At 32.5% G+C, this 27,437-nt stretch overlaps 3 protein-coding genes across 3 annotated transcripts; all 3 read right to left on the bottom strand.

Moving 5' to 3' along the window:
- Positions 1-57: 57 nt before the first annotated feature.
- LOC108452930 (uncharacterized membrane protein At1g16860-like) lies at positions 58-3,549 on the bottom strand. Its single transcript, XM_017750739.2, has 4 exons — positions 2,021-3,549; positions 763-918; positions 433-644; positions 58-334 (listed from the first exon to the last, which is right to left on the bottom strand). The coding sequence occupies exons 1-4, from the start codon at positions 2,774-2,776 to the stop codon at positions 142-144; spliced, it is 1,317 nt and encodes a 438-aa protein (XP_017606228.1). The 5' UTR covers positions 2,777-3,549; the 3' UTR covers positions 58-141.
- An 11,997-nt stretch (positions 3,550-15,546) lies between these two features.
- Positions 15,547-16,725, bottom strand: LOC108453655 (uncharacterized). Its single transcript, XM_017751893.2, has one exon. It carries the CDS (start codon positions 16,410-16,412, stop codon positions 15,780-15,782), a length of 633 nt encoding a protein of 210 aa, XP_017607382.1. The 5' UTR covers positions 16,413-16,725; the 3' UTR covers positions 15,547-15,779.
- Positions 16,726-17,232: 507 nt separating this feature from the next.
- On the bottom strand, positions 17,233-20,543 carry LOC108453654 (probable carboxylesterase SOBER1-like). The gene is made up of 6 exons (XM_017751892.2): positions 20,193-20,543; positions 19,538-19,590; positions 18,259-18,382; positions 18,057-18,178; positions 17,582-17,689; positions 17,233-17,496 (listed from the first exon to the last, which is right to left on the bottom strand). The coding sequence occupies exons 1-6, from the start codon at positions 20,461-20,463 to the stop codon at positions 17,407-17,409; spliced, it is 768 nt and encodes a 255-aa protein (XP_017607381.1). The 5' UTR covers positions 20,464-20,543; the 3' UTR covers positions 17,233-17,406.
- Positions 20,544-27,437: the final 6,894 nt, after the last annotated feature.

The raw sequence follows: 27,437 nt of genomic DNA, 5'->3' as shown, positions 1-27,437 counted from the left end.
TTGTCTTTGCATGCAATTGATTAGCAGGAAAAGGAAGATGGTACTGGCACTGTGATATTTGGAACCTTTCTTTCATTCTTAAACACTATTTACATTATGACATCCAGTTGCAAAAAGAAACTGGTATGAAACCCGACGGATTTACACTGGGACAACATCATCATTCTGGGTATCATCACATGTCAAAATAAGACCTTCCACATATGTTGGGAGGAGGCACCTGCTCCATTGACACCCTGTTGAGATAGGTTCTGACGGTGGAACAATCATGAGCACGTTATCATGTCGCCGCACAACCCCCATCACACTTACGGTGCTCCCTTCTTTTATGCAACTGTCACAACAAACGCCCTCTTTTATCAGCACTGGACTGAAAATTTACTCATAATGATACAACTGAGGTTCATAATAATCCCAAAAAAAATCGCATACCCTTCTTTTAGGCGCATTATACAATCATCATTAGAGAGATTGCGCTCTGCTAGCCAACGTAAAAGGCTTGGAAACGAGTCTCTGTTTTCCTTTGTTACATCAAGTACAGTAGCTGGTTTGATCATTGGAGCAACCTTAGATCCATAGCCTGCTTTGACTAGTGCTCTTAATCCAGATTGGAAGTCTGATATGTAGAAATCAGCAACAAATTTCTGTTCACAATAAAAAAGGTGTTGTTGCCTATGAGAAAATTTACTAGGAAGCTGCATTTCTTAGTTGGCTAAACAGCACTGTCATTGATTCTGAATATTTTTCTGATGCAAAACGTACCTCAGAATGTTTACATCCCCAGGAGAAGCAACGCTGCTTAGAATTTGCAGATTTCCCACCCCATCCTTTATACTCGTACAACTCTGTGGAAACATAAACACATCTTGGCTCCCTCTGGTAAGATGACTCCAATGGAATGCTGCCACAGGTGACGACCTACAATTTCATTAATTATTTAGGAAAATGAATACATGAGAAAGAAAAAAATTTAAGGGTCAACTGGGAAACTTAATAAAACATTAATTTCAGCTTTCATCCTTAAGATCGCATAACGAAGAACAACTCAATTTGAAGAAGACAAAGTCCATAAGAACAAAATGACTGTAGGCTTCCACTGTCAATACATGTAGCTCCCAGCATAATACAATGCTGTACCTTACCAGTGTATTTGGCATGTGAAGCATGCCTCCCAATGAGCCCCATGATCACGTGCACAAAATGTAACACTTAATACGCGATCATGAGTGTTGAAAGCGAGAACCCTGTCTTCAGTTGAGTACAGGAACACCATAGCATCAATATTTGACGCAGGTGATAAATATGTCTACGCCAACTACCTATAATTGGTTCAGCATTATGTATAGTCCTTTGAATAAAAGATCATGAGACCTCCAAATCAGGAAAGTGCCAACTGGTTATGCTCACAGGTAGAGGAAAACAACTGATAGACTAAGCAATTAACCCATAAAAAGATTAAAAAGATTTTCCAGCAAAGAACATGTACTAAAACCCCATTGAGAGATTGTTTATAGGAACAAGGGCCTTCTTTTGCAAAACACTATAAGATGGTGAGACTTGGACACATACATTTAGTTTCTGAGTTCTGATCGGACCTGAACTCCCATCGTCACTGACAAACATATCCCCCGAAAGCAGTTTCATCTAAAACTAAAACGACCAATAATAAACAAATACCCAAATCAAAATGGGTGAGGAGTTTCAGAATGCAACTCCTACGTGTAGCAAAAAGGGAGTTTAAATCTCTCCTATTGAAACGTTAAAACATGACATAAATATGTGTTCAATTCTTGTATATTAACAAAGGATTCTGTTTTTTAATTTTATTAACAGAGGATTCCAATTCGGAATCTTATAAGAACGATTAACCAACTGAATGAATCCAGAATCTAACTCATCTAACAAATTCAAAAACTAAACTCCTAGATAACAACGACAAAAGATGAATTACCATAAGAGACATTTATCAAAATGGTTATTAAAATCACAAAATAGTAATAATAATAATAATAAAACTTACCCCTGTAACTTTAATATATTGGCCATCAACAGCACCTCTAAGCTCAGCATCTGGGTACATCTTCACGAACCCAAATAAGCCTTTCCTTCCCCAAATACAGTTCCAAACTAATCCCAACCCCATGGGTGCCACCAACGCACCTACAGCCCCAAGAACCACCATCTTCTTGATGGCTACCATCAGAAACGCACCCACCAACAACCCCATTGCCACCACCACCATCACCACCCAAACCACCGCCTTCGACAGTCTAAACCCAAATCCCACCCCTTCCCCGAGACTAGTCACTGCTGGCCCATACCCTGCTTTCCCCGACACGGCACCAGATTGCCCCGCCTGACCGAGCTGCCCCGACCTGCTGGGACCGGAGCTGAGGGGACCTGAAGTGATGAGCCCAGTGGGCTGAAGCGGCATAGTCCCAGAAGATTTCCGGATCGGGCCCGAGTTAGACCCAGATCGCATGGATCCACTGTTGGGCTGAGAAGAAGAAGAGGAAAAGCGTGAGGGTTGCAAAAGCTGTGGCTGCTGCTTGGAGTTGGGGTTTGAGTTGGGATTTGAAGGAGGAGCACTGGACGGGGAATGATCAAGCACTGGGATGTCGAAAATTTTGCCCAGCTCTCCGGATTCTTTAACGTTACCACCTGTATAAGGTACTGCCCGTAACGGCATTGACGGCTGCCTTTCTTTCAGCTGCTCCGGCCTCCCCGACACTATGAGCCCATTGCTTAGCTGGTGAGACTGAACCCGTGAACCCATCTTTTCCTTCCTTTCTTTTTTTATCAACTTAATCAGTCTATTTTAGCTATGAATATATATATATATATATAGAGAGAGAGAGAGAGAGATTGGAGGGAGGTCGCGTAGACTAGAGAGCGTGGTGAAGGGAATGATGCAGGAAGAGGAGTGAAGCGGGTGAAATGAGGAGAGTGTGTTGGAGGAGAGCCATAAGGACATGTATGTCGTTTTGTGTTTCAAATGACGGTGCTGCTCTGCTCTCTTCGTTGTTTTGAGCTTTGCTTTAGCAAGTGAGACAAGGAGCACGGCCTACAGTATGGGTCCCCACGCTTTTCTTCTCTTCTCTTTCTTTTCCCTGAATTTACTTTTTCAATTCTTTTTCTTATAGAATAATGAATTCCAATTCTTATCCCTTGTGATGGCTACTAACCGTACCCTGTCAGGTTGTTGTCTAGCAACCACCGGTGGCGTTGTATTACACTTGATCTTACCCAAAAATGCCGACAATGAGGGTATACAACCACCGTGGTGTTTTCCTGCACGGTAAACCATATCACTTATAATATTAAATGTGAATAAAGCTTTGTAAGGAGCTATGCATGGTAATGGAATAAATGAGAGTGGGGGAATATAGAAAAAGGCATAGGAGAGATAGAGATGGTGGTTAGGGTAGGGATGTATGAGAGTGAGAGGGGGTCCCTGAAAGCCTGGAGAAAAAGGTTGGCATTGAATTGAGGAGTGAAGAGGGTTAATGATAATAGGGGTCCTGTTACTAATGCTATCGCAAGATCTTCCGAAATTGGAATCTATCCTTTCATTTTTTGTACAATCATTGAAGGGTTTAGGATAATCCAATCACAATCACCACCGTCCCAATTCTTTATTATTTTCACAAGCTTTCTCCTTCCCTTTCTTCTTCACTTCTACAACTACTTCCCATGCATCAAATGCATTACAAATATTTTTATTTTATTGTGAAGGATATTTTCAATTTTATATATGGCTTTTTAAAACTACAACTTAGTAATTTTATAAATCAATGTTTTATACTTAAATTAAATCGGATTAATCTCAAATGAATATAAATATAGGTTATTATAGAAAATAATAATAATTGTATCTAAGGGGAATGTTCGATCGGATCGAATCGAATAAAATTAAAAAATAATTTTAAGTCCTCGTAACCATTGTCACCCACCGTAATCAATTTTGTTATTAACTTTCATCCTCTCATAATTTATTTATTAATCTTTTATATACGAGTTAGTTTCTTTACTTGCTTAGTTATTTCAATTATCTTCTAATTCTTATCACCGTGTATTTTGAAATTAAAAATATATTAAATGTAAAAATATGATTTTTTATTAAAAGTTATTTTAAAGATAAAACGTGAAATTGATACTAACAGAAAATTTTAACACGAATATTTAATGACATCATTAATGTTAAATATGACTCCTATTTTCATCAAATTTGAGAAATAATCTTTCAATTAAACTATGTTTATTTGTTTCAATCAAACACTAATTAATTTAGATTATTTTATTATTATTTGACCTATGAATTTAGCCTATAAATAGGCTCTTTTATAACCTTAAAAAATACACTCATTAGATATTAGAACTCATAACACATTTAAAGAATTTTGAGTTTACGTTTTGAGGGTTCTTTGTTTTTGAGTTTTCGGGGTCTGTTTTAATCTCTATCTTTTGTACTATTCGTTCTTTTGCCATTATAGTAAAATTATCTTTATCCGTGGTTTTTTATCCTCTTTGGAAGGGTTTTCCACGTTAAATTTGTGTGTTCAATTTCTTAATTTATTCCGCTATTTTTTTTACTTGTTGCCTAATCGGGTCGATCCTAACAAGTAATATCAGAGTATTATCGGAAAATATATATTTTCGAGTCTTTGTTCCTGAAAAATAGATTCGTAAATATTTATTAAAATATTTACAAAGTTAAGTGGGTGGTTAATTAGAATTTAATGGAGTGAATTAGCTTAAATTAAGGATAATTAGATAAAATGATTAAATTGAATAAAGTGTGAAAATTTAATTATAGAATAAAGAAAATTGAAGGGACTAAATAAGCAAATAAGCCAAAATGAGTGCCAAGTGTGTGGTAAAATAAAATACATATGTAATAAATATTGTATATACATTTGTTATACATGTATGTATCTACTTATTATTTAAGTAAATATTATATTTTATTATATTATTCTTTTATATTAATTAAATAAAGTAAATAAATAAATAAATAAATAAAATAAAGACAAATGTGTGGCGATGATTTGATATAAGTGTGTAAATAAAAAATGCATACGCTTGTAATACTTGTATTTAATTACTAATAGATATTTACTATTTATAAAAGATATTTTTAATTAAGTAATTATATTATAAGATATTTATATAATAAATAAATTTAATTATGACAAGTGTATGGAGACGATGATATACAAATGTAAAATAAATATTTATAATTTAAAAGATATTTAATATAGATATTTTATTTTTATTATTATTATATTATATATATAGTTAATAAAGAAAGAAAAGAAAGGAAACAAAGAAAAGAAACAGAATGCTCAAACGAAAATGGGGAAAGAAAGGGAAAGAAAGAAAAAAAAAGGGAGAAATTGAGGTTTTAAAGTTTTAAAGTTTTAAACTTTAATAGGTAAGTTAATTTAGTCATTTTATTTAATTTTGATGTCTTAAAAGCCTTGGAATAAGGTTTTGGTGAAATTAAGCTGATATTTTGAAAGATATTAGATTTCTAGATATGGTTCATGTTAAATAAATTAAAGAATTAAGGGTTAAATTGATAAAATTTCAAGTTAGAAGTGAAATAAGGATTGAATTGTAAGGTAAATCATAAGTTTTGAATAGTAGGGACTAAATTGAAAGAATTTTAAAATTATGGTCCTATGGTGAAATTAGAGAGTTGAAATTAGTTTAAAGTGGAAATTGAATGGAAATATTGAGCTAAATGTAAAGAATAAAAGTTAGTCTCGGTTTAGGGGTTAAATTGAAAAAAATTTTAAATTAGAGTTTTATTATGAACACTTGATAGTTAGGTTGAATTTGATAGGAATTTGATAGTAAAGTGAATTAGTTAATTAAGACCTAATTGAAAATAAGGTGTAAATTGAATAGAAATTCAAATTATTTGTTATAATTAGTGCTGTATTAATAATATAATTTTTTTTGTAGCTAATAAGTAACCCGAGACATCGACAAATAAAGGAAAAAAGAAAGTTGACGAAGAATAATTCGAGAAATTACGGTTTGTATTTCTATAATCCGAATTTAATTATTAATTGTTATATTTTAATTTAAATGTTTATGGTAAGAAAATTAAGGTAAGTGTAGTATATTTGATATTGAATTGAGTATTTGTGAAATTATAATTTATATGATATTTGAGTATTGGTATTAAATTTAAATTGAGTTGGTAATTAATCTGAATTTTAATTATTAATTGTTATATTCTGGTTTATATGTTATTGTAAGAAATTAAGGCAAGCATTAGTAATTGTTATTGAATTAAATTTATATGGATATATGTGGTTGATATGAAAATTGAATATTGGATGTATGTTATATTTGAAAAATATATTAATTGGGAATGTGATCATGAAATTAATTATGAATATGTGATTATTGTGAAATTTAAATATTTGTTATTGGAAGGTAAAGTGAATTGTATTGATTTGAGAATATATGTGATTAATTGAAATGTGTATTGGTTGAAAAAAAATTGAAAGTGAAATTGAAAACCCTATTAACAGTATTTGGGCTAAGTCGAATATAGTTGACATGTCATAGGATTGGAAGTGTACAGGGATACTTCGACCATAGGTTGATGAGGCACTAATAGTGTCGTACTGTTACTTCGACTTTGTGTCGATGAGGCACTTCGTGTGTCGTACTGTTACTGTTACTTTAGTTTAATCCGATGAAGTACTATGTACCGTACTGCTACTGTTTTCTTCGGCAACACCGATGAGGCACAATTTGCCGTACTGGTGTGTTTGGTTGGATCTGTGTATCCGTCTAGGTCCGAGTCATGTTAATAGGGTAAATAAAGTTACTAAATAACTGACTGCTATTGAATAATTAATCATTCTTGAATAACCGATCATTCTTGAATAACGATTATTCTTGAATAATTGATATTCTTGAATAAATGATCATATGAATAACCGACTGTTACTAAACAATTGGTCGTTACTGAATTATATTGATAAAGTGATTAATATTGAAAATACTAATTGTTATTGGAATGAATGAGTACAGAATATTGATTGACAAGTGAATTGTTAAATAATATTTATTAAAATTGAACAGTGAACTAAATTATGAATAAGGCACATGAATTAAGTATCTCTGAATTGGATATGAATGAAGAATATTATTGTTCTAATGATTTGTGAATTTATTGTGAAAAGCTATTGGGTTAATTGATGACAAGAATTGAATTAGTATAAGGAATTTGTCTACGAATTGAACAATTAAATAATTGTGATTGTTATATGATTTTTAAGTAAATGTTATATTTTCATATTATTAAGTGTTCGGATTATAGAAATACCATTGAGTTCATACTTAGCGTACGGTTTGTTTCTGTACTTAGGGTAAGTTAAAGCCAGACCGTTGAATCAGCATCCTAGGCCAATCCCAAATTCAATGAGGTAAAGCATGTTAATTATTGGTAATGGTATGTACCTAGGATGTCTTATGTATGTCACTTTGAATTGTGAATGCAATAATGAAATAAGTAAATTTAGAGTTGGTAATGGTATAGGGTAGGAAATAGTTTATTTGGTATGAATTTGGGTTATTTGATAACGTATGTGAAATACTTAAAAAAACTCATCATATAGTAGTATAAAATTTCTAGTTTGACAAGTTAAGAATAAACTTAAATGTGAACTGAAGTGATTGAATGTATGTTTTTGGATTGTTTGGTGTTATTGTATTGCAGGGTTGGTAAACTTGACATTAAGGCTCATTGCGAGTCCATGGCTTGGCACACGGGTGTGTAGCCAGACCGTGTAAGACATATGGTTTATACATGGGCGTGTAGTTAGGCCGTGTAAATTTAGAGTTGGTAATGGTATAGGGTAGGAAATAGTTTATTTGGTATGAATTTGGGTTATTTGATAACGTATGTGAAATACTTAAAAAAACTCATCATATAGTAGTATAAAATTTCTAGTTTGACAAGTTAAGAATAAACTTAAATGTGAATTGAAGTGATTGAATGTATGTTTTTGGATTGTTTGGTGTTATTGTATTGCAGGGTTGGTAAACTTGACATTAAGGCTCATTGCGAGTCCACATGGCTTGGCACACGGGTGTGTAGCCAGACCGTGTAAGACATATGGTTTATACATAGGCGTGTAGTTAGGCCGTGTATCCCCTATATCTTGAATTTTAGCTTCGAATTTAAGCCACACGGTGTGCCCACACGGACGTGTCATGGAGACACACGGGCGTGTGGTACTGTTCAAAAAGGAAAATTTTGAGAATTACACGAACATTTTTACAAGCTTTCGATTGAGTCCCGATTTATGTTTATCTTCTATCTCGGGTCTCGAAGGCCTATTAAAGGAACAATAAGAAACATTTTATGAACTGTGTAATAATTATTTATGTTTTGATTGTAAACGAGCTGTAATGACTGGTAATACTCCGTAATCCTGTTCCGGTGACGGGATAGGGTTAGGGGGTGTTACATAAAGAACGTTGAGGTTCATATTAATGTTGAAGATCAAGCTATGCTATTATTGTGCTCTTTACCCCCTTCATACAAGTCTTTCAGGGAGACCCTAATTTATGGCAGAGACAAACTCTCGTTCGAAGATATGAAGGGTTATTTGTGAGCAGAGACAAACTCGACAATGAGCTTCATTTGGATAGCAAGGTAGATAGGCAAGCTTTCGTTTTGATAGCATCAAAGAAACGAGACAAAAGGTGTCGCTATTGTAAAAAGTTAGGTCACGTCAAAGCAAATTGTTATAAACTATGAAATAAAAGATCTGCTGAGAGAAACGAGGAAGATGTAACTGGTTGCTAATTTGACCAATGAAAGCGGAGATGATTTCTTGTTACTGTCAACGAGCGATAACTTCAAGCTCACGTCTGAATGGATCCTAGATTCGGGATGTTTTTTCCACATGTGTCCCAATAGAGAATTGTTCTCCAGATACAGTTCGGTTGAAGGTGGAGTTGTGCTCATGGGAAACGATTCATCTAGTAAGGTAATTGGTATTGGTACTGTTAAAATTAAGATACACGATGGGACTTAGGACACTTTCAGATGTCAGGTATGTACTTGATTTACGAAAGAATCTCATCTCCTTGAGTATTTTATACTTGAAAGAATGCAAAATCAACATTGAGTCGAGCGGCATTAAAGTATCTCGTGGAGCTCTCGTTTTGTTAAAAGGTAAAAGAACTAACAGTGTTTATATTCTGGAATGTTCTACAGTGACCGGTGAAATCGGACGTCCCTCGTTTGTTACAGAGTCGAAGTCAACTCGTTTGGAGCGGAGGCAACTTGGTCATAGGAGGAAAAAATGTATGACCGTTTCGTTGAAGAGATGTTCTTTTTTGGATGCAGGTTTTGAAAAGTTAGGGCACTGTGTTCTTGAAAATCAGACTCGGGTTAGTTTTGATTTGGTAGTGTACAAGTCGAAGGCTAGAAGTCTTCTAGTTTCTAAGCACAAATTCGACTCAGTTAATTCCCTACATAGTTCAAGATAGGCTTATGGCGGGCTTTGGCGAAGATGGCGTTGTGGAAATATGAGTCAAGGTGGAGATTTGTTAAATATGACTCCTATTTTCAGTCAAATTTGAGAAATAATCTTTCAGTTAAACTCTGTTTATTTGTTTCAATCAAATACTGATTAATTTAGATTATTTTATTATTATTTGACATATGAATTTAGCCAATAAATAGGCTCTTTTACAACCTCAGAAAATACACCCATTAGATATTATAACTCATAACACATTTAGAGAATTTTGAGTTTACGTTTTGAGGGTTATTTGTTTTCAGGTTTTCAGGGTTTAGTTTTTATCTCCATCTTTTGTATTCTTCGTTCTTTTGCCATTATATTAAAATTATCTTTACCTGTGGTTTTTTATCCTCTTTGGAGGGGTTTTTTCACGTTAAATTTGTGTGTTCAATTTCTCAATTTATTCCACTATTTTTTTTACTTGTTGCTTAACCAGGTCGATCCTAACAATTAATAATTTAATTTTAACAAAAATTGATAAAGATTCAACATGATTAAACAATTAAACAATATAAATAGTACAAAATATGAAATTTCATTTAATAATACAAATAATTTAAGGAAAAGTAAAAAATTTAGGATAAAAATAAAAATATTATAGTTTAGTATTCGTTTTATATGAAATATTCGAATTATTCAAATTTAAATACTTGAACTCGAAATTTAAAAAAAAAATTTGAGTTGATTTAATTACATTAAAATAATTTTACTGGTAACGAGCAAAAACGGAAAAGGGAAAACGCGTGTTAAAATAAAAGGAGAAAAAATGAGGTTTAAATTTGAGGCATAAGTGTCCTGTAGATATGATGCAAGGAATACAAAAAATCTTATCAAGTTTGGAGGGTATTCTCGTCCTTTTATTCTAAGATGTGGGTAGACCCAAAATTCTCTCTATAATTAAGTTGCCTCCCTTTTCTTTAATTTATTCCATTTTGAAACGAATAAATTCATGCTTCTTTGCAAATTAGTCTAATCATCGTTATTCTCTTAAAAGAGTAATTAGTTAAAATCTAATCGAATCAATCATTGTACTCTCTAATGTGTTCATCATAACTTGTTAGGGTAGCAACAATGGACCACCAAAGTTAGGTTAGCTTAGGGGATCGCAATATAATGCTTATGTTTGTACGATCAAAAAAGGGGACAATTTGTCAAGGATTCATTGGCGTACAACAATTAAGGTATTTTTGATGAAAAAATTTAATACCGAATTCCTATTAAGGAAATATATCTGATTTTACACGCTGATTAGTTTAAATCAATTCGATTTATCTGTAGGAAGAGACCCCATTTTCATCTCTTTTTTCAAAAACAAAAAAGATTTCAAATATTAAAAATATTTATACCAAATGCATTGATTCATTTCGTTTAACTCATCTCTCTTTGTTGAGTGTTTTTCTGTATCTCTCTTCATATGAGTTAATTCTATGTATTTATATGATACAATTATTGTTCATAGATGTGACATACTAAGTAAGTTTCCATGCATGATGACATGTACTCTAGTTTAGGTTAACACGCATATACTTAAATAGTTCGCATATGCAAGATTTGCACCATGTGTAGGCGAACCCATATTACACGTCCTCCTTTATTGCTCGCCCATGTTGGAACCCATACAAAGTGTGGGTTAGGACTCGACAGCCTAATGAATCAATGAGTTGATAATAGTTAGTATCATAACACTCTTAATTCTAATTATTTATTAATCATTATTTTTTACTTATATAGTAATAAATAATAAAATTTAAACTTTTAACTATCAAAATTTCAATAAATGTGAAGCTACTAATTTAAAATTTTTATATTATAAGTATGAAAGCTTGAGTTCATTCCTATGCAACATCATTCTCCATCCTCAATTATTAAAAATATTTACAACAAATGCATAGAAAAATAAAATCCTTAAAAGCTTTCATGAATAGAATTTCATGTGTATACTATTATGGAGCTTCAATCCTATATATTTATGATAATATGACCATGCTGTGAATAATTTTGTTGTTTAATATTTAAGATGATATTTTATGTACTTTACTTTTTATTTCTAATTATATTTTGGTGTATATACGAATTTATCAAGGCAATATCACTGTTAGACCTATTTGGAACTGTTGTCGAAAGGCTTTGTCATGATAAAGCATTGTTATTGTGATCATAAAGATTAGACAACAATACGATGAATAGAAAGAAAAGCCATTTGAAATTTGACCATGATTATTTGATTGACCGGAGTTCATCATCGGGTTGGTCTAGCAATAATGTAGTTAAGATGCAATTATTTATAGTTGATCAATGTGATGCATCTCTATTTAGTTTCTGAACATTCCGGTGTCGTAATTATACTCAATTTATTATTTTTCTTTATTGGGCTCTTTTTGCGAACAATGCAATATAGCTTGTAATGTTTTTTCCGTTATCTATACTACATACCATACATGTGTATTATTGTTGTTTATAGTTGTTATTTATGAAAATAATTCAATAAAAAACGACAAGCAAGGAGAAAGAATGAGGTCATAAGTTTTGTTTTTTTTTTTCTAAACTCGTATTAAATATAATAATTGATGCTAATGAGGGTACAACAAAAACTAAGGTTTTGGGAACCTTCAATCCCACCAAATGGAAATGCGATGTTTGGGTCCCTAATCCATAATACATAAGCTCAAATTAGGATTTTGGACTAAGAGTTAATTGGGTCTTGAATCTTTATTACATGTTTTGACAAAGGCTCAAAGCCTTTTCTCCCTTTTCCCTGGATAACATGAGCCATTCAACATGCGATGTCAATTTGTAGCATAATAAACAAAGAACGAAACAAACTTAAAGCTACTTCAAGAAAGAATGAAAATATTTAAAACAAACTTTTGCAGTCTTTTTTGTTTTAAAAAAAGGTGGGTCATGGAGATGAAATCACTGGTTTTAGCATTTGAATTAAACTTTGCTTAGTTATGCTTCAAATGGTCGAAAATGGAGGCGGGTATTGGCCTCCATCTTTTAATCCAAAACATCAGTATTATGTTGCATATCTTATGAAGAACAAAGATCACACAATTTTCAATTACGGCTGAAAAAAAATAAAAAAGAGAAATCGTTTTTCCATATCGGGAAAAAAAAAATTGTGATTGAATCATAAACATGAATCACACATTGCACTGCACCTCGAGATTGCACAGAACATTATGTTGACCAAGTCTTTGCACGACTCTGTAAATGTATCCACTATTAGCATTCTTCTTATAACTTTGATTAAAACTAGCGAAGATTTCAAATACACGTCACAGAGTAAAATCATTAGCAAATGGTAATAATTAAAAAGGATAGATTGAAATCACGGGCTTAGATGAGATAGTAAGAGTATTTTTTTATCTTAATTAATAATTAAGGATTTAATACTCGTTTTGGGTATAGAACAATTTTAGAACTTGTGACTAGCGTATACCCTGAAATATGGAAAAATTGAAATCTTTCTCTTCGTCTCACAGGTCAATGGATCTTCTTAGTTGGAGGACCCCCTATATTTGATTCTTTTAATATTTTTTAATCTAAATTTTCATAAAATTATAATAAATTTGTACTTTTATTATAATTTATAATTTATAATTATAATACTCTATAAAAAGTGATTACAATTCGCAACACTGACCATAATTCTAATTAGACCCATAATTAATATATTAATAATTAAATTATTAAATAAAATAAAATAATTATAAGTGTAATGTACTGATTCACTATTAGGAAATATGTATATATTTAACTAGTTGTTAACGTTATTTAAGAAAAAAAGTATAAATTAATTAAAATAATAAAAAGAAAAGAAAATTAATCCAAATTTTTATCTTACTACCCTATTTTAAGGAATTGACCGTAATAAAATTACACTATATATTACGGTGTTATTATTATCGCAAAATCACTCATTTTATTAAACCTTCTTCTGCGCATATCATTTGTAGAGCAAGTCACAAAGAAGACTAGACTTTTTTCGAATTAGAAGACTATGACCAAAGTAAGTGAATCATGGTGATACACGCTAGCTTCGCCTGCCAATGAAAAAAGTTTTATACATGAACTTTTGTTGCACATCCGTTTTCAAAGTTACCATTCAAACGCGGCAGGCTGATCACTTCGTGTTAGCTTCGGCCCCTTCCTTGTTATAACAATGCCATTCAGAGTTATAGCGGCCCCTCCCATGAGTAGAACAAATCCTACGTTGGTTGACTCAGTCCTAACTCCTTATATATTTCATACCCTAAGTCAAATTTACTAATTCATGCTCACTTACCGAAGTGATCATCAATTCACAGCTCCAAGTAGTAGGGACAAAGTTTTTTGTCACAGGATTGATGACTTAGTTTATATCAAGAACCCCAACTTGCAATGGGCAATGCTAATATTAAACCCTTCTTTTTGGATCTACTGCATTAATGAATTCAACAAAGTAAGATACTAGAATCCCTAGTCTTAGAAAACGCCTTTTTGATTCTTTGAAGGACCATAGGTTATAATGAAAATGCTTTAGTAGACCATCCCTGTTAATTAAGGGCATTTATATGTGGTATATTTGCAAAGACTACGACACAAAACATAAATGACAGAGTGGAGAGATTGTGGTTTATGGTTTAGTTGAGGGCGAGGGCGAGGGGAGGGGGTGGAAATATGTATGTGCCATAGTAATAGGGGTCACCGCCCCGAGAATTGAGACAGTTGTCCCCTTCTTCTTTTCTTTCTTTTGTGTGTGATTAATGGCCCAAACACAAAGCTGGCAAATGCGTTTTCCAAAGACACCACTTTTCTTGATTTAATTGTCTTTATTATGCAGTAATTAGTAAAGTTAATGCAAGGGGTCATACGGTACAAATATTTTCATACCAAAAAACAAAAAAGATATTCTGTTCCCTTTTCTTGACTAAATTAAACTTCGTTGAACTAGAAATTTGAATTTTGACTTATTCCCTCTCTCTAAATATTCCAACTCATTGAATTTGGACCTAAATCAGGATTATTTTTATTTTAGATTCCTTGGGTTAAAATTAGGACAGGGCTGCTGAGGTCATCGATAATAATACAGGTTTGTCTAAAATTTCTTAGCGATGAAGAAGAGGGATATGGCGGCATGGTAAGGGTTGATGATTACTACTACATTTATGGAAAGAATAAATGGCTTTAGGGAACAACAACAACAACAAAAAAAAAAAAGGGGATGAGAGGTGAGCGGGGCCCACTTCACGTTAATAATAAAATATTATTTGCGAGAACCTTCGCTTTAATCGAAGCCTTACTTTTGCCGACCTCGTTTATTGCCCACACCTTCAGCCTATTCCCCTCTTGCCCTTCATTTTCATTCACTGCTCTCACCCTCCACCCTCCCATGGCGATGCATGATATGCATGCATGCATGCCCACTGTTTTTTTACCCCTATCTGTCACTTCCTTACACTGTTAATTATTTATTTAGAAAGATTGGTCAAGGACGAAATCATGATTTCAGTATTGGAAGAAGGGGTTCAATAAATACAATTAGCAAATATTAGTTAAATAGGATGGCTTTAGTAGTGTAGTTACTGCAAGTCTTGGCAACCAACGGCGTTAGATTGAATTGAAATGAAGGGATAATAAGATTATTATAAGTTAAAATAATAGATTGATTAAAAAGTAGATAACAACAACATTGCTACCAAATCTGGCATCATCCACTATAAAATAAATACGGTAAACATGTTGGGTTGACAATTGCAGGGCATCTTCACTACATACAGAAACACACACTAATTACATTAATACAGTGATAAAATCCAACCACATCGATTGCCATTTCTTAACAGAACTTAATTCCGACACATCCATGCAAGAATTCAGGGCATTGTAATGACAAGCAGAGCGGAACACAGACAGCATATCAATTTCTTATCCCTCGTTTCCAACAAATCTAAAATCAAATTATGGCAAATGTATTCAACTGATAGCTTAAGCTTGGCAATGGTGGGCAACAAGAAAATCTTTTTATATCAAAAGGTTGCTTCAAGAAACAACAAAAACATGGTTGATTGAAATTTAAACTACCCATTTTTACATTGTAAAAGGGCATAATATACAAAAAAAAAAGAAGGAAAATTAATTAAAAATAGAAGAAAATTCATTGTTCTTTCTCTAATACAGAGAAAATCGGCTGGAGTTAAAACCCACCTATTTTCTTGGGATTCTCGTCTAAATTCACTGCCCCCAAACATTCCAAATCCTCTCTCCGATGAAGCTCACGAACCTCCTCACCGGACCCTTGTCTGTCCCTTCTTCTTCACCGTCATCCCCACAAACTTCAACACCACAACTTTTGCTACTGCTACTGGCTTCCGCCGATTTCGAGTCACATGATTCGTCCTTCCCTAAGTTCAAATCGGTTCGTTTCGAACCACCAGACCCATCAGCTCCACCGCTCTTCTTTTTCCTGTCTTTCTTGCTCTTTGTCTTCTTGCTTTGAGCTAACCCATCTTCAAAAGCATCTATAATCTCATGTATCAGCTGCCGGTTGGGCGATGAGTCCCACCTGACCCAGTAGCTCATATAGCACCTGAAACAATCACAGGTAAAAAGAGGTGGATGGTCATGATCGCTGCCGCTGCTGAAGCTGATGCTTCTTTTAGTCGGGTATTTCTGGGTGTTTTTCCGGTGGGTTGAGAAGATGCTGAAATCGTTGTTAGCACAAGAGATGAGATAGGCCAAAACTTCCCTGTCTTCCGGGGAAAGAGCAGCCGCGAGGGCTAAGATGGTGGCAGGAAGGAAAGACAGATGATCGGTTGTGCTCGGAGGTGATGGATGAACCGTGCCTCTGCGGTAGAGCTTCTTCATGGTTAACTTTGATGTTCACAGTCAGCGACAGAGAGAGAAAAAAAGTTTGAGACTTTTGAGTATGAAGGGTTAACGAGGTTTTTATATTATTATTCTACGAAGGGCAGAGAAGAGAATAACAAGTAATAACAGAAGAGCGGATGACGCAGTTGGGTCTTAAGAGAAAGCCTGGGGAAGTGTGCGTTCAAGTGGGACACGGGACTTTAAATGGTGAAGGGTCCAATCATCAGAGCGAGTGAATTATATTTCTGTTTACTCAATCCATGTCGTTTCGAGTTGCAGTTGGTGCACTGATGCGATCGATATACCCATTTGTCTCAGTCTATCTCACTTCACTGTCCCGCTTTATACGTTACTATAATCAAATAAAGGTTGGTAGAACCAATAGAAATGGTGGTAGTTAGGTTCTACCTCATCTTGCCCCAACCATGGAGGGTACCCTAACCACAAGCCACTTCGGACATCCAATTCGTCAATCACCCTCACCCTCACCCTCACCCTCACCCTCACCAACAAAGTTCGCTTTCCTGGAATTAGGACAGTAAATTCCGAGTACCGTATGTGTTTCCATAGTGAAGCTTAGCTACTAGATTATAGTTTCCTTGGTGTTTTATAATCAGGCTCTTCCACATACATAGTGAACAGAGAATTCCCAGGTGACAGCAGGGGTATGTAGAATCAGTTCGTCACAAGAACTTCGATCGTCTTCCTTCCTGTCTAAATCAAATTTATGCAAAAGTAGGTAGGTAGCGATTTTGCTATGAAAGTGAAGCTTTTAGATTAGATCATACACCCTTCTCCATACTCCAAGTATAGAAACTTATGTTTTAAATAAAGCAACAATACAGAAATTGATTCCAACTTATAATAATCCAAACATGAAAAATATCCTCATATGTCACCCACACCAATAATTGTAGCATTCAAGTGATTACCAATTCCACTAAAAACCAATGACAATAATTGGATATCGTTCTCAAGACAATCTACTGATCTATGAAGAACTTTGTAGACGTGTTTTAATCCATGATTCAAGGAACTGCAGCTCCTCGTTGCTTATTGAATGGTCAAGACCAGGATAAGCCTGTAGTATCATAGGAATTTCGGCACATCAGTAGCTACCATATGAAAAGCACCAGAAAATCAGACAAAATTTTCGCAGTATATACCTTAAATTCACAGGTTACTCCTGCTTGTTGAAGGAAAGGAGGCCCCGCTTGTCCAGCCTCAAAAAGCACCGTTCTGTCAGCCATTCCATGGGACCACAAAATAGGTGTCTGCAAAAGTTTCGGGTCTCAAATCGATTTGTAAGCGTATGTCAAAATAATGACAAATTCTAGTTTGTTTAGGAAGAATTAATTAATCTCCAAAACAACCCATAGCAGATGACAAATTACTATTTATCCATGAAAGCATAAAAGACGGTTAGTAATTGCATCTTCGTGAATTAGGATGCTAATGATAGTTTACAGACTAATACTCTTACAAATATTTGTTGGAAATATATTTCAGACAAGCAAATGTTCTATTTGTCGGATATCACTTGCTTATCATCATTCGTTAAATGCAGTCATCAAATAAGACAGGAAAAGGAATGGGAGTCAAGTATTAGTAAACTAGATAAGTGCATTTAACAGAAATCACCTTCTTTGCATCTTCTGGGAACTTTTCTACCATTGAAGAATTGAAAGGAACCCATCCACTGAAGACTGCACCTCCACCAAGCTTTTTTGGGTACAACAAAACACTAGCCAAGGTCAAGGCACCTGAAAGAACTTGTTACAATTTGTAAGATACCGCAAGCAATGCAATGAATTATGCTCTGATCCTAGGAGAGATTTCCTACCTCCTTGACTAAATCCACACACAAATACGTTATTAGGATCCGTCCCAGCAGCTACTTCTTTGTCTATCATCGCATGCACATTCTGAACTGCTTTAAGGACATCACTTTCAGCTTTTGGAGAATCCTATACAAATAAGCAACACCAAACATCAATTGAATCACCAGCACCATAAGCAGAGCATTCAAATCATCATGATGGGAAATATAGAATTGGTTTTAAGACCATGGGAACCTTTCAAGAGTAACAGCAAAGTAAAGATAAACAGTTGCAAGACATTGACAACTGGTCTAATGCAAAATATCTTTCACCTTACACCATAGCACAACAGGTCCCAAATCCTTTTTAAAGAAGTTTATGAAAATTGAAACGATAAAACTTAGTCTTTGCTTGGCAAGATGGAAAATTAGAAGTGTAGAAAAGAAAAACCATAGGAAATATATGTATTTTTTTTTCTTCCCATCGAGGTGACTGGTAGAAAAGAAGAGAGATCATCATTTTCCATCCTCATGCATGAAAACAAATCATAGGAATGATAGGAAGACAATGAGAGAGGAATGTATGTTAATTCAAAATTATGCATTTTTCAAAAGCTTCATTTTCTTTTCTCTCATTTTTGAACTCTACCAATCAATGAAACGAAATAAAATTACTTTTGCTTTCAATTTTTTCATCTTTCCTACGAAGCACACTACTGTGGAAAAAATACTTTCTTTCTACCTGTTCAATTTTTCATATTTTCAATTTTCTTTCCATTTTACAAAGCAAAGACTTAGTTTCAGAAAAACAGGTTGACCGCAAAATCTAGGTAATCATACTTGAGGAAACTTTGAATGTTGTGCTTGAATAATTTTAAAGCCAAAGTCAAAAGCATATGCAAAGTTCCATCAATGATATTTTTGCACATAAAAAGGAATTCAGTCAGCTGATAACGATAAAAGAATTAACAAGGGTGGCATTTTCATTTTTGTGATCCATTGCACATGCAGATTGTTGATGTAACAGAAAGCCCACAATAAGCATTAAAGTTAAGAAAGACAACCAATGGTAGAACAAACCAATAATAGGAAGCATATACCACCAAAACTCAGTTTCACTTAGGTTTGGATAGGAAACAAAAAGGCAGAAAAAACCACTACATATAAGGATTAATAATGAAGCCTACATGAATTTGTTTTCAAGAATACGAATGACACTACCTAAATGAAATCTGAAAGAGAAATGCCCTGCAGTATGTCAAATTAGTATAAATGAAACGGAAGGAGAACAAGCATTACTTACGGCTGTGACAGGAATCTCCTGAATGTCGAACCAAGAAGGCATTCGCATTCCATCTGCAAATAAAAAAATGCATCAGAAAGAACAATTGCCCTATCGTTATGGATGATAATCAGCTGTCTTGAACAGCATCATCATTTTTAAGAATGAATCTAGAGTTGACTCATCAGTTAAATCGTCTGAGGTACGAAACTTTTAAGAGAATATAGCAATTCGCCACAGTAGTAAACCTTAATTCATGAGCTATCAGGTATATATAGGTTTAAAATACCCCGATATATCAAAATCAAAGATATTGACATTCATGCCCATGTCAGCTGCTAAATTTCCATGCAGCCGATAAAAAAGGGTTCCTAAGAATATTTACCACGGCAATACTAAAGGATCATGAAAGTCTATGCAAAAATTCAACTATACTTTCCATAGTAAAGTCTATGCAAATATGAGACGGGTTCCAAACTTGAAGTGATCATTGTCGATCATTCCTAAACATTTTCCCCCAAACAAATTTCCCAATGTATTAACTGACTGTAAACACTGAAACTCTAATTAAGCTAGAAAAAATCAGACCCATACACATCAATTCATTCAAAACACGAAAACAGAAGTCAATAGGCAGAACCAATTCGTCAAGAAAATGTATAAAAAAGAGGCTTACAATTGCAGGTGACAGGGTTTTCAGGGGCAGAAGGGAAAGACCATTTGGTGTTTCGGAACTCGGAAGACCTAAAGAGTGTCTTGATGGGTTCATTGGCTGGACCAGAGTCACCAAGCCCGTGAAGCCAAAGAACAAAGCTCCGGGCAGCCATGGAATCAGACTTCGGGGAAGATGATAGGTGGCGCGGTTGGAGGAATAGTATGAAAATGATGGTGCTACCCAGGATCACAGCAAGAAGAACTATGGGGTTGGTTAACAATATAGAATGCATATCTCTGGTCCTGCACGCTGACCCTTTAGTCCTCCAATACGTTGATCTTGTTTTCCAATAATTTCCCAGAATTCAGTTGGTAGAAAAAGCCCAATGTACCTACCAGCAATTACTTTACCTGTTATCTCCATTGGGAATAGCCCAGTTTATGTTCTTTGATATAAATGGGCCTTATTTATTATCTGTACTTAGTGGATTCAATATGGTTGTTCTTCGTTTCTTAACATCAAAACCATTGTCTTCTTTCTTAATGGATTTTGGTTGTCGTTTCTTGGGCCAACTTATAGTACAGTTAACTACACTTTGCTCCTCCAACTTGGTGCTCAAGCTCAGAGTTATTTTACTACTAATTTCAATTCAATAATAGAAAGTTAAGCAAACCAAAATAATCTGTTTTTTGCTTGTGGTTGTGGGGTCTTCAGGTATCTGACTGACATTATTTGGAAACGAGTATCTTTGCCTTTAGTGCCCTTATTTGCCTCTAATTGTCTTGTTGTGCAGGATCCATCGGATTGGTGGGGAAATCAGCCAAAATCCCACCAATAGTCTCTCATCAACTGGAACTGCCTCATTTGGCAACACTCTTGTACCATCAACTTTAACCTTAATCAATAATCCTCTGTTACTTTTAGCCAGGTTTGCCAAAAATCATACTACAAGACAACAATGCTAATACAAAATATATACTTAGACACATGCATGCATCCTCTAATTGAACCACCTAATAACATATACGCCAGCAGGGTACAATCAAATATGGGTTTTCTTCCTTTGCCAAAAAGAATCAATGAATTTATATACATATTAATCCCCCGACCTAATTCCACTAAAATTAAAGGCTTTTTTGCCCATTACTTACGATTTGGTAATGACGATATTATATATATTCTGTTTTGTTGCACTTTCCAAGTGTCACTATCTTTTAACTTTTGGACTCTATTCCTGCAGTGCGTGCCAATATGGGAATAAATCCAAAAGGAAGCTAATAATTAGGGTTTTTTACTTAAATAATATAAAAAATAAAATTAATAATTAAAATAGTATGTCCATAAGATTATTTATCAAAATGGTATAGTTTTTATTGGTGCTGCATGTCAGATTGGCATCATCGGACTGTAATAGGCGGCACTAGACTGAAATGTAATGGTCTAAACTATTTAGGGACATGTGATGAAATTTTTCTATTTTAGTATGGCTGTTGAAAAGGAAGGGAAAGGTTAGAGTCCCAAACATTAAATAGGATTAATTGCCTTTTAAGCCTTCCTTTTTTATTATTTTCTTTTTATTCTCTTTCACCTCACTATAATATGTTTAAACAAACCCTTAACCCATTTTTGTAGTTAAATAAGCCCTTAACTTATGGTTTTATTCATAAAAGCCTTATATTTTAATATTAAAGTAAATATATATATTTTGAATTTCAAGCTCTTATCTTAATTTTTGTTGATGCAATAAAATTATATACAACTTTAACATCAACATAAAACTAAAAAGTAATAAAAATTTCGAAAGAGTAGTTAAGAATATCATGTATATAAGCACTCTCAAGAAATTTAAAATTTTATTTTTATTTAATAAATTATTCTCATCAAATTCACATCAACATAAGATGTGAATTAGTTTATATTTTTTAAATAGCTTTACTTTGGGTAAAATATATTTAATTTAATATTAAAATAAAGGGTTTATGAGAAAAAACCATAAATCAAGGGCTTATTTTACTACAAAAATAGATTAAGAGTTTGTTTAAACACAATATAGTGTGTTGAAGAGAAATAAAAAGAAAATAATAAATAAAGATGGCTTAAAAGGAAATTGACCTTATTTAAAATTTTGTGCAGCCACTCTGTTAGGCGGCACCCTTTCCCTCTCTTTTCAGCAGCCATATTAAAATAGAAAAATTTCACACAAGTCCCTAAATACTTTAGACTATTACATTTTAGTTCAGTGTCGCCTATTGCAGTCCGGTGACGCCACTCTGACAGGCAGCAACAATAAAAACTATACAATTTTGGTAAATAATCTTATAGACATACTATTTTAGTTATTAATTTTATTTTTTGTATTATTTAGGTGAAAAACCCTAATAATTAGAAATAAAAAGAGTGGTCCTCTATGGCCCTAAATAAGAGCTACCATTGTTTCAGTACAGGTCAAATGGTAAGAGTGGCAAGAGATTTAATGAATTCATATGGGGCACAGACTCCTTTTAAAAATAATATTTGCTTAGGTTTTCGGTTGAGTTTGAAATGCACCTATGTTGTATACTAAATTTCATTACCCCCAAGAGATAAGATTGAAATCAAATCATATGAAACGAAGCATTAAAATAATAGGAATAGTTGGTGAGCATTAAAACCCCATAAACAAGGCATATGACATTAGAGAATGATAAACCAAGGAGACAGCTTGGAAGGAAGGAATAGAAACTGTAGAATGTACCTTTGCCTGTCTGTCATTGTTGGTTGTGAAGCTTTCAAGTAGTAAGACATGACTGTGGGAGTATGTGCAATTTTAGTTGCACTACTCGTGAGAAAAAGAAAAAGAGTGAAGCCCAAGGTATCGTGCTAGGAGCCTAATGTATATAGTATAATAATATAAGCCCCTTGGCTCTTTCCTCCCATGTCCTTGCCAAATACAATGGAGCTTCTTGAGGCTACTAGATAAGTATTTTTATAAATAAAAAATTGTTAAATTTTGTTGATAAATGAATAAAGAATATAATACTATCAATTTTGCTTAAAAAGCGAAAGATTATTAAACTCAAATTATACTCTCGATCTTTTTAATCGATGTAATCGATTGAGCATTAATTTAATTGGTATTAATATTGGTGCCAATAAATATGAGTTATGGGTAGTTTAAAATCAAATTGATAACTATTGTAAGTTAGATTATGTAACATTTTAAAATAATAATTTTGATTACTTTCACAATTTAAAATTGTGTGAAATCTCATCGCGAGAATATATAAAGCTCAATTTTAATATGGTCTAATATGAAATGAACTTATAATCATGGATTCAACTCGATCATTAGATTATAGATTATAAGTTTATAATCCCAACTCATTCTCATTTTTTGCAGAACAAATTTATTAATTCTTTGATTTCAATTAGTAAAAATAGACTTTGAACTAAAAAATAAATTGTAGAAGCTAAACTAAAAAAAAGTTTCCTGAACCATTATAATAATCGGTTTCATTGATATTCTTATATAGTAAGTGTTATCACACATATAATCATATTCAATTCTAAGGAATTATTTGGTCTTAAAAGAAATTTTCTATAAATTTGTACACGAGGTTATTTATTGGTTTTATCTGGTCATTAATAACTTTATTTTTAGATGATAGTAGATAGAAACAATGCTGGTAAAGAATTCTATTAAAAAATGTTAAAAAGCCTTAAAAGATTAGATTCAAAATTAGAAATTTTACAACTTTAAATTCAATGTTTTTATTTGCCCATTTACTCTTCCACAAAAGTAATATTTGATGAGGTGAATTATTTTTTCTAAACTTTTTATTCTAAAACTGCTTCATAATTTAAAAACTTCAATTATTAAAATCGAAATAGGCAAAGCGTAGAGATAGCAGAAGCAGGAGGTTCATTTCATCTCCCCGTCGACACGCGATTGATTTTAAAAAGAAAAAAAAAAAAGGGGTAATTAAGGCGTCAATAAAATATCATTATCGATTCAAAATTCAAACAATGGTCCCCATATCTGATAAAATCTGGAACATTTCTGCCCAATGAAAAAGATAAAAATAAACAAATAAGACACCAAAGAATAATACAGTTTCAGTCAGTCATTAATATTTCTTATGTCATCTACTACGTGAAAGAAAAAGAGAGAGTTCATTTTGGGGTTTACAAGTAGGTATGATGAAAGCACGTGTCTGCTTCTGTGAGCATTTTCATGGCTGCCTTTTGGAACCATGAACGATCCTTATTAATGGCGGTTTTGGCATTTTCAATATATCCCCATATTCCGAATTTTGGATTTTAATCTTCTCCAGGCAGGCTCCAGAGGAATCAACCAAGATTAGCCTAAAAGCCTGGAAAATGACTCTTCGTTTTGTTTTCACTCTTAAGTCATAACACTTTATTTTTTTTTTTTTAACGAAGAATTGGCGATAGATAAAAAGAGATAATCTTGGGGAACATGTCAGTTCCTTTCGATTTTTTTTTTAATGGAACCATCAAAAAACAATAAACAAATAGAGGAACAGTGTTTGCAGATGGACCATCCATCTTCTTCTTCCTTGTCTGTATTATACCTCAATAGATTCCAGAAATCGCAAAAAAGTCAAAACGAATTTAGTTTAAAACGTCTGAGAGATGTTCATATTTTATCGATTTACTTTTGCTAAATTCTGCTTTCAATATTCAAACGTCTGGGATGTGGTGAGAATTTAGTTTCCCCAAATAGTTTAGTTCACAATAGAAAATGAAAACGGGGGGTCTTATTACGACTTATCTGGTGCTAGGCCACGTTCTGGGTTCCTTTTAGCCAGCCATGTCTGAGACTCAAAGCTGCGCCTACCCGGTGAACTGTATACTCTGACTCACTCGAGATTCACACACACACGTCCTTTCAAAATCTTAACACCATTATTAATCATAGCTTACACAGATCTGCAGCCTTGCCTTGGGCAATCCCATCTTGTCTTCTTGTCCTCTTCCTATAAATGCATCCCATAACTCCAATTTTCTTTTTTCTTTTTTGTTACAAAAATTAGTCCAAGCCGCTAACATTAAAAATAAAGGTAAGCCATAGGTGACCAAATTATGTCCACATTACTATTTTTGTCCTTTAATTTAGGTATTAACATTTAAATTTATTTTTATTTTAATAGTTTATTGTTAAATTATTAATGATTTTTTAAATTGATATAATAACACGTTTAATCCTAAATATTTATATATTTTATCAATTTAATTATAATTTTAAATAATTTAATAAATTTAATATTTACATTTACAAATTATATTAATTTGATCATTAAACTCTCTACTAAAAACTTTTAAATTTTAAAATAGAGTCATTTATATTTATTAATTGTTTTATTTATAGTTAAACTTATCCAATTTAATACATAACTTTTTTGAAATTAAATTTCATATTTATCAATAAACTTTTCATGTCAAAGTGCGTTCTTCTTTTTTCATTGTTAAAAATATTATATTTTTCATTTACATAATACATATTCTTAAATTTACTTTTTGGGATATTTTGACAGATATCCCTAAAGGCTACAATCACTTACAAGTTTATTTTTCATCATCTCTTTTTCTGTGCGTGCAAATTTCATTATATTTATCTTGTATGTTTGAATTTGAATTTTGATATATTGTTTTTCAAACAAAAAGTAATTTACTATTTCATATAATTAATAAATATAATTGGTACTATGTTTTAATAAAGTGTTTGTTTGTTGAACCTAGAAATCAAAATTTAAAAGGTTGATAATATTGAACTTTCCTTTTAATTTATTTGTTTATTTGTTTATGACATGAAAGTATTATAAAGCTCTGAAGCTCATGGTAAAACCACCCATAAAGCATACCATAATTTTTTAACTTTGTTTATCTATTTTGGTCTACATATTTTAGAAGTAAAATGTTGAAATATTGTATTTTGTTGAGTGAAAATTGCTTTATTTTTGTACTACCTAGCTCCTTTATTATTGGTCTTTTTTTGTGTTATTTTCTCCATATTATGATATTTTCTTCAACGTATATAAAAATAGTCGTCAAGTTGATTCTTGAAATTGGAAATTAAATCCAGAGTTAAAAAAATATAGTTTTACAAAACTTAATTGTTCAATTAACAATTATATAAAAAATTTATGAACATATAATTTTTCATAAAAAAAAATGAAAGAATTAATTAAATTTCCTTTTGTTACATTGATAATGTTTTTTTTTTTTATAAATTGATTATGAGATTATTATGTATGTTTTATTTATTTTTAATTATTTACGGAAAAGTAAAACATTTCATAGATATGTAATACATCTGTTCTAAAAACTGAAAGCTTTGGTTAAGAAGTTTGAGGATTAATTTGATAGAATTTGTAAATGTGGAGCGTTAAATTTATTAAATTATTTAGAATTAATATCAAATTGATAGAAAATGTAAATATTAATGACTAAGTATGTGATTATACCAATTAGAAAAAGACTTTTTCATGTGATTATACCAATTAGAAAAAGACTTTTTCGTTGTCAATTTAACTGTGGGTATATAAATTAAAATTTTTAAAGTTGAGTTACCAAAATAGAAATATAGACATAATTAAGTGATCATTTATGTAATTTACCTAGAAATAATCTTACAATATGTTGTCGCTCTTAATTGGAAAGAAATTATCATCATTTCAACCAACAATTTATTGATTATAAATGCATTGTTGGTCACAATGGCAATTTAAATTTTATGTTGGTGAGGAAGAGGTCAATATCGAAGAATTCGTCTTTTCTTTTTGGTGGGTGAAATCCATGATAGTCCCATACCAATTTGGTACTGGATGCTATTATCATCTTAAATTGGTACAATTTTAAGTTCCTTGCCTAAAATTTTGCTACTTTTCTTTTTCTTTTTCTTTTTTTTAATTTATAATTTCGTTCTATTTCAAATTTTTTAATTTGATCAATTGAGTTTTAACTCAATTGATATTAATATAAGTGTCAATGCAGGAGAATGTGAGTTTGAGTGCTTTGAAGCGTATTATTTTCTTATTTATAAGTTGGAGAAGCATTTTGTAAAAAAAAAGAAGAAGATATGATTAAAACTTATAATGAGATTGTTCAAAAAACTTTTTCAACTAATACTGATTGATATATAAAATTATAAAATTGATATTTTAAATTAAATTTTTATAATTACAAATAGAATTGAACTATAATTTATTTAAAAATATATTTGAGATATATTTATAATTTATAATTACAAATATATTTTAAATA

Source organism: Gossypium arboreum, chromosome 5 (assembly GCF_025698485.1).
Source record: "Gossypium arboreum isolate Shixiya-1 chromosome 5, ASM2569848v2, whole genome shotgun sequence".
NCBI lineage: Eukaryota > Viridiplantae > Streptophyta > Magnoliopsida > Malvales > Malvaceae > Gossypium > Gossypium arboreum.
This window is presented reverse-complemented; position numbering and strand designations above follow the sequence as displayed.